Genomic DNA, 7706 nt, shown 5'->3' with positions numbered 1-7706 from the left:
ATATAATAATATAATAATAAAATAGCTTTCAGAAGCTGCGAAACACCCATTGTCCTGTAGTGTTTTTATTTGTATTGTTTTATATTCTTATTAATGAGACCATTCATAATGAATGTTATCTGTACAATAACAACATCCACTGATCAATTAAAATATATCTACCTATGCTGTGCATACTGTATATACTGTCATATCCACCTACATCATATACATACATATTTATTTCAGCATCCTTTGCACTCTGCATTATTGTCTACAAATATTATTGTTTTTTGTTTATATATGTATAACTCTACGTGTTTTGTTGAGCTTGTTGTCCTGTTTATTCATGTTTACTTATGCTTAGTCTGTGTTTGTACATTAAGAGCAGCGTAAAACCGGAGTCTAATTCCTTGTATGCGTGCACATGCCTGGCCAATAAAGTGATTCCGATCTATGTCTTTGTCCTGTTTCGTAGTAATAGCTGCATTTCTCAGTTCCTCATTGTGACCACTAGATGACGGCGAACATACATTGATGTAATTACACTCTGGTAGGCTCAATTTCTTTATCTCCAACCACATTCCAGGAAGTCACAAAACCCCCAACTGATATTTCCAAATAATAATGACAGCAACCAGTGAACAGCTTGATCCGACTGGGGAAAAGACTTCTGCAATGCTGCATGCAGTCACAGTTCCCACCAGTTGTTGGTCATTACTTAACACAGTAAGTAACTGCAGTGTGTAAGTTAATCACTTATGTATTTAGCTGATTGTTATTATTTTTTTGGGTGCATATTTATTAATTTATTCTCCATTGGTCCACATAAAACAGGACAAATATGTTAATTTTAATAAAGTTATGAGAAATATAACACAACTGTAGCTCTGGAAAACACTTCCTTGAATGCTGTTTTGTGAGCTGTGCCCTCACAGAAACCTGACCTCACAGTACAGCATCCAAGACCAACCTAAACAAATGTGTGTTTGAAGACATAGACTTCTAGGCATTTTCCATTATTTTTTAAACTAAACAATCAATCAGTAAATGAAGAAAATTATCAACATGTTAATTGATAATGAAAATAATCAGCTCTTGAGCATTCAAATACCACACTACCACACAGAGTTCCTTCTTAGTGGCAGGATAGCAGGTTGATGGCAGAGGGAGGAGACATCCCAGGATTCCTGCACTGAGCTCCCAGTTAAACAACAAGTACTGGGAGGTGCCGTCATTTGGATAGTTTGTAATTAGTTGTCTCCTTCTTCAGAGACCCTGAAACAGGACCTCAGGATAAGAAGAGGTAGTTTAGCTGCTGACTTGCGTGTCTTCTCATTGCCTTTTTTTTTTGTGACCCAAATTCCTCAGCCTTCATCTTCACTTCAACAGACTTTTAGTTCGGAAGAAAGAGGTCGCCTATGTGACTTGAATATGTGATTTTTTTTAAAGATGCGTTAGTCTTTATTTTACATCTGTGAATCCTGGGAGCTGCAGCTACACACTGGAGCAGAACAAAGACATCCTAAACCCTTTTCAGCTGCTACGGTAAGTTCTGAGCTGTGAAGGGCCTCTATGCTATGTCAGTATAATCCACTTTCATGTAGAATTACATGTATATAAACTGGTTGTAGCCTCCTAAATTAGACTAGGACAAATGAATAATTAGCTCTTTAAATCATTATAAGATATACTGTTAATCTGTTCTACCTGGAAATTGTTCCAGCCCTACAGGATATTTTTGTGTCAGATGTCATTATTGACCTATGTGGATTCATGTGTTTATGGTGTTGACCGTGGTTGTTGTGGTTGAACGTGGAGCTAACTCTCTGTTGACCGCGAGATGGAGGTGTGTTGATTCTGGCTGGTTGATGTTGACTGTTGTCCCTTCAGTGTTGACCTGCTAATAAATTCCAGCCATGGGAAAAAGTGTGTATTTTCACTTTGCAAGGAAACATCTGGGGAACTAGTCAAGATCCACAACACAAAGTTTCACTGAATACAAAGTTCATGTGTTTGTATCAAAGTGTTTTCTTTATGTGTTGCCATTGCTGTGGTGATTCTAATCATGTCCTCTCCTCCACCACCAGCTTGTCCTGAGAAGTTTAACAGATTCATGGAGAAGACACTGACAATAGGTCTGACTCTATTCTTAACGCTCTGTGTGGACATAGCAGAAGCTGGAGGACGGAAAGAGGGGGCCCATGGCGAGAACACTCAGAAGCATTCATCACGATCCTCAGATACTAAAGGAGGTCGTTGCTCCTACACCTTCATTGTTCCACAGCAAAAACTGACCGGCGCGCTGTGTTTGAACACGCAGTCTGCTTCTGCCAACCACTCGGAGGTGGCAGCGCTGCGGGTGGAGCTCACACGGCAGCAGGAACAGCTGGAGAAGCTTCGGAGCCAACTGGAGCAGGAGGGGTCCCTTGCCATGGAAGTAAGAGCCCTGCGCAAAGAGAGCAGCAACATGAATTCTCGCATTGCCCAGCTCTATGCCCAGCTGCTGCATGAAGTCATACACAAGAAAGACCAGGCTGTGGAGCAGCGAAGGGTGGAGAACCTCCTGCTAAATGCTACAACACAGGTGAGCAGAGAGCTGCAGTTCTTATTCACGTTTGATTCATGTCACAGCAAAGCAAAATTGTATACTTATCGTCATCAAACTGTGGTGGAACATCTCAGGCGCTGCAGGTTTCCAGTAACTACAGGGAGCTGGAGAAGAAATATGGAGCCCTCACCTCCATGATGAGCTCCCAGAACCAGTTTATTGCTCGCCTGGAGAAGCAGTGCCAGTGCAGGGACTCAACCCAGGCCTCTCTGGTAGGACAAAAACTGTCTGCATGTTACAAACATAGGAACACATGAACAGGAACTGAGTATGGTGTGCTGTTTTTGTGCTTTGGTTTGGACAGGTGGCGACTGCACCACCAAAAAGCCAGTCTAATGTGCATCCTAATTACAGCTCTGAAGCCAACGAAATGACCAACGATGTTCAAAGGGACCAAAGTGCTTCTCCACCAAAGCAGGAAAAAACAGTTGCGTCAATCCCCACCACGACAGCCAACACTCCTACAGACCCTCCCTTCATTAGTTTCCCTGTCACAAAGACTCCAGGTAAATCAATGTAAAAGCATGTCTGATAGCAGAAATACTTGGTTACACTTAAACCGATATATGTATAAGCGTATCTATCTTCTGTCAGAGTTATTTAGCTGCTTAGATAATAGAGAAGCTGAAGGAGTCAGTGACCTGCTGGTAGGAGCCCTATCTCTCTGGGAATGCCTAAACAATGTCAACAACAGCTAGCAGCTCTTATCAGAGCAGAGAGGACTTTCTAATGAAGACACACTTGTAAGCACGCATATGAACCGCAGCATTTGTTGAAACTTTACACTGCTAACCTATACGTGCACAACTGGAGCACTTGAAAAGACAAGTAGAGGACTTGCACAGTCGTTTAAACAAGTCAGCAGAAGCAAACCATGTGAATGACTCACTTCCTAAAAGGCCTGCCACTGCATTGCTACATCTTGTCGGTGTGAAGTGTGACTTGCTGACAAATGCTTGTCAGGGAACACCATTAGTTATTATCACTCTATGTGGGAAATCTTCCTCCATGTATACATTTTCTCAGCGCAGATTCCTATGCTCATCTTTATCACAGTGACATGAGACACTGAACATGTGTCGGGGAAAAATTCTTCAGCTCTAAAAAGATAAGCTGGAGTTGTTATATATCTGTGATCTTCCTGACACTAAAACAAACAGAATTCTAAAAGACTCTGTAACCGGTACTCTTTTGTGTTTTCCAAAACTTACACTGCAGAGTTAAAGTTGGTGTAAAAGCAATGTGTTTCACACAAAATAAATCCTCCGAAGCCAGTAACTCCATTTTTTAAATCACAGATCTATTCTGTCTCCATTCGACTCATTCAGAAAACTGTCTGCTCTCCAGACTAATTAACTCCATCTAAGAGCTAAGAGCTGGCCTTAATGTCATAATTAGCAGAGAAAGAGAATCTCAAAAACTAAATCATTTTAACAATCAACATTAGAGTATTCAACAAAAAATATGAATACGATAAAGTAAAGAATTCCAAAATGTTATCAAGGAATTAAGAAAATGTATTTATCATTACAAAAAAACTCTCAGGGCCGTGGCGGGACTGCCAGCATGTGCTGGAATCAGGTGAGACCACCAGTGGGATCTACCTGCTCCGCCCGCAGAGTGCCAACCGCCTCCTGCAGGCCTGGTGTGAGCAGAGTCAGGCTCAGGGAGGGTGGACGATCATCCAGAGGAGGCAGGATGGGTCGGTTAACTTCTTCAGGACGTGGGAGCAGTATAAGGTGATTCCACACACCTGAAAGTCTGCAAAGCACTCTAGGGTTAGCAGTTTACAGCCATGCTACTGTTGCTTTGAGCTATGCTAATATGGTCACAATGACAATGCTAATATGCTGATGTTTCTTAACATCTTAGTGTAGCGTGTTAGCATGCTGGCATTTCATAATTAGCACAAAAGTACACCTAAAGCTGATGGGAATGTCATTAGTTTTTCAGGTACTCAGTCACAATCCAAAGTATTGTAAAAGTTGGAGGACTTGACTAGTGTTATTACAATTCATCCTCAGGGGGACATGAATGTGTTCACCATTTTTTGTGCTAATCCATCTAGTTGAAATATTTCACAGGATAGGTGAGTAAAAACCCTGATCTGCTGCACTAGAGGTAAAATCACCAAAAGTCAGTAGGATGGGACAGTGAATGTGTTACAACATACCATGGCAATCCATCTAATAGTAGTTTAAATATTTTAGTGTGGGCCAAAGTGGTGGACCGTCATTCTAAAGAATATTTTGTGTATGTACATGTATATTGCAGCAAGGCTTCGGGAACCTAGATGGAGAGTATTGGCTCGGCCTGGAACACCTCTACTGGATTACTAAACAGGCCCAATATAAGCTACGGGTGGCTCTGGAGGACTGGCAGGGCCGGCAGGTGTTTGCCGAGTATGACAGCTTCCATTTGGAACCGGAGAGTGACTGGTACCGACTGCGGTTAGGACAATACCATGGCAATGCAGGGGACTCTCTGTCGTGGCACAACAACAAGGCCTTCACCACTCTGGATCGAGACAAGGACAGCTATACAGGTCTGTCCTCCCTGTGGTCCTGTTTGTCAGTTGTCTGGTGGTATTTGGACTTTTCCTGTTAATTAACCTGCTTCTCTGTTGTGTCACCAGGTAACTGTGCTCATTATCAAAAAGGAGGCTGGTGGTACCACATGTGTGCCCACTCCAACCTGAACGGTGTCTGGTATCGGGGTGGACACTATCGCAGCCGCTATCAGGATGGGGTCTACTGGGCAGAGTTCCACGGAGGGTCCTACTCTCTAAAACAAGTTTCCATGATGATCAAACCCACATAACTAATTGCATTGTGGACATGTGAGAAAGAAATGTAATGACGAACTGATGTAGACATATGTAGAAGGCCTTAAGTAATATGTTTCAGTGTTAATCCTGTACACCCTGTGCCTGTTTAATAAAAACTAAACTGTCTATACTTGTTGATTAGAGGCCAGTCAATGACTTTTGTATTGTTTGTTAGTAAATCACTGGACAGTGACTAATGTACTGAGTTGCCATGTCTGTCCTCTGTCTTGCAATTTCTTGACAAAATTTGATATTTTCCAGTTTAATAAAATTATGCCAAATTAGCTCCTGTATGACTGTTTTTAAAATGCTTTAAAACAGATACATTGAATCATCACCCAAGAATATGGGAGGAGATCATCTACAGTGTTTCCACAAACAACTAACTGTGGTTATGGTGTCATATTTCCGTTTTAGCAGTTCCTGTTCACCGGGGCGTTGAATTTCCTGAGGTATAATTTCAGTTTTTTTCCCCCTCAGTTCTTGTAACTGTCAGCAGCAGACCATCATCACCAAGGCCAGTTCTGTGCCAGGATTCATCTTATTCAGGTACTGAATCTGGACATCTGCTGGACAATCCTGAAACACATCTCACCCTTCCATCCACATCCTTTCTCCCGCGTGCTGATCTAGCATGCGGCCTCTCAGGATGTTGGGCCATCTCATGCTCATGTTTTTACTGTGTGGTGAGTAATAATTATACTCTATACTATACAATATATCTGCGTGGGTCTTAAATGTTATGCACTAGATTTATGCTGTGGCTAGGGACAAAACAATAATGCTGATGTGGTTTCTTGTTTGCTTATAGTTTCAGTAGCTCTATGTGTTAACAGTGTTGGTAACCACAAAAGGTTTAAATGTATACTAGACAATATCTATGTTATATATTATATTATCTATATCTAAGACACTTTTTTATTAACACAAATACAAAAAAATGTCACTTCTTTGAGATATAAAGTGGGAGTGGTTGGTGTTATGTGTGCTGCTCTATCTGTTCTTCCGCTCTTATATTGCCAAATGACTTGTGTAAACCGCAGTAACTGCGTGGTAGGCGTGGTGGATGTAGTCCATGATTTTAAGATAAAATGTATTAAAACAATTTAGCAGGTCAGCTGTAGTCTTAGCACAGGCCAGTAAATTCAGTGCTGCATGTAAACTACTTTAACTTTTTTTTCCAATTTTTTTTTTTTTAAACTTTTTTTTCCAATTTTTACATATGAAGGTTTTTTGAGATCCTAAAACAAGATATCTATCGTAAGACACTATCCCACCACGTTAAATTACAAAACTTTATCATAGTTTGTAGCGTGAATACTCTATAAGAGGGACAAATTTATTTTTTGCACCTTATTATTATTTTTTTAATCACGTTTACATCCGAAGAAGACAAGGTGCAGCTTTTCTCTCAGTTATTGTATAATGTGTCAGTGCTGATCTTATTACTGGTAACATGACAGTTTACTGTGAGCTAGAATCCAGCCATAAACTGTTAACTATAGGTAGCATGCATTAGTAATCGGAGTCAACAGAGGACAGCAAAGTCTACTTTTAAACTCCAATAAAAACTTTACCATTTGTGTATCAACAGAGGCAGACAGTACATGCCCAACTGAGTCCAACCCTCTCACCGTGCATCCTCCTGAGGTCATAGGAGAATATGGAGAGTCAGTCATGGTAAACTGCACAAACACAGAATTGATATTTGAAGAGATGTACTGGAGAAGTGGAAACACAACCTCTGAAAAAGAAGAAGAGCAGTATTTTATTGGATGGTCGGTGCCACTGTCAGACTGGCATGTAACGGCCGAGTGCGTAATAAAGCTGGACGATTCTGCTGAATGCAGCAAAGACGCTGAAATCACTGTATACAGTAAGTGTAATTTCAAATATTATATAATTTCCCTCTGGGATTATTAAAGTATTTCTGAATCTGAATCTGAATCTGAAATGAGTATTACAGAATGGCAAAATACATAAAAAAAACTCTAAAGTAACTTTTATCTAATTTTATTTTGATAGAGAATCCGGTGAAGGTCGACCTGTTTCCTACAAAGCATACAAACTCTGCGGTGGCAGAGAAACCATATGAGCTGCAGTGTGATATCCAAGAGGTTGCTCCTGTTCAAAACCTCATTGTTAGGTGGTACATAGACAATCAATACTTGAAGACGGACAATTTCACCAACACATCCAAAACACCAGTAAATACATTCTCTACTAGGAACGTCGTCCTCAGAAAAGATCAGCATGGAGCTCAGGTGAGGTGTGAGGCTCAGCTTGACT

General features: G+C 40.9%; 2 protein-coding genes across 2 annotated transcripts in view; both read left to right on the top strand.

The window, feature by feature from the left end:
* The first annotated feature begins 1202 nt into the window (after positions 1-1202).
* angptl6 (angiopoietin-like 6) lies at positions 1203-5674 on the top strand. Its single transcript, XM_035655254.1, has 7 exons — positions 1203-1527; positions 2070-2566; positions 2665-2802; positions 2895-3096; positions 4136-4329; positions 4865-5135; positions 5226-5674. Exons 2-7 carry the CDS (start codon positions 2096-2098, stop codon positions 5408-5410), a joined length of 1461 nt encoding a protein of 486 aa, XP_035511147.1. The 5' UTR covers positions 1203-1527; positions 2070-2095; the 3' UTR covers positions 5411-5674.
* A 195-nt stretch (positions 5675-5869) lies between these two features.
* Positions 5870-7706, top strand: part of icam5 (intercellular adhesion molecule 5) — a 5148-nt gene continuing 3311 nt past the window's right edge. Inside the window, exons 1-3 of the mRNA XM_035655115.1 lie at positions 5870-6103; positions 7012-7293; positions 7443-7703. Coding sequence (XP_035511008.1) covers positions 6052-6103; positions 7012-7293; positions 7443-7703 — 595 coding nt within the window. The 5' untranslated portion in view covers positions 5870-6051. The remainder of the gene's footprint in view (positions 6104-7011; positions 7294-7442; positions 7704-7706) is intronic.

This window comes from Morone saxatilis, unplaced genomic scaffold (genome assembly GCF_004916995.1).
Source record: "Morone saxatilis isolate NCDOM2014 unplaced genomic scaffold, NCSU_SB_2.0 Contig14, whole genome shotgun sequence".
NCBI classification, from domain to species: Eukaryota; Metazoa; Chordata; class Actinopteri; family Moronidae; genus Morone; species Morone saxatilis.
Note: the sequence above shows the minus strand (reverse complement) of the source record. Positions and strands in the feature narration are given on the sequence as shown.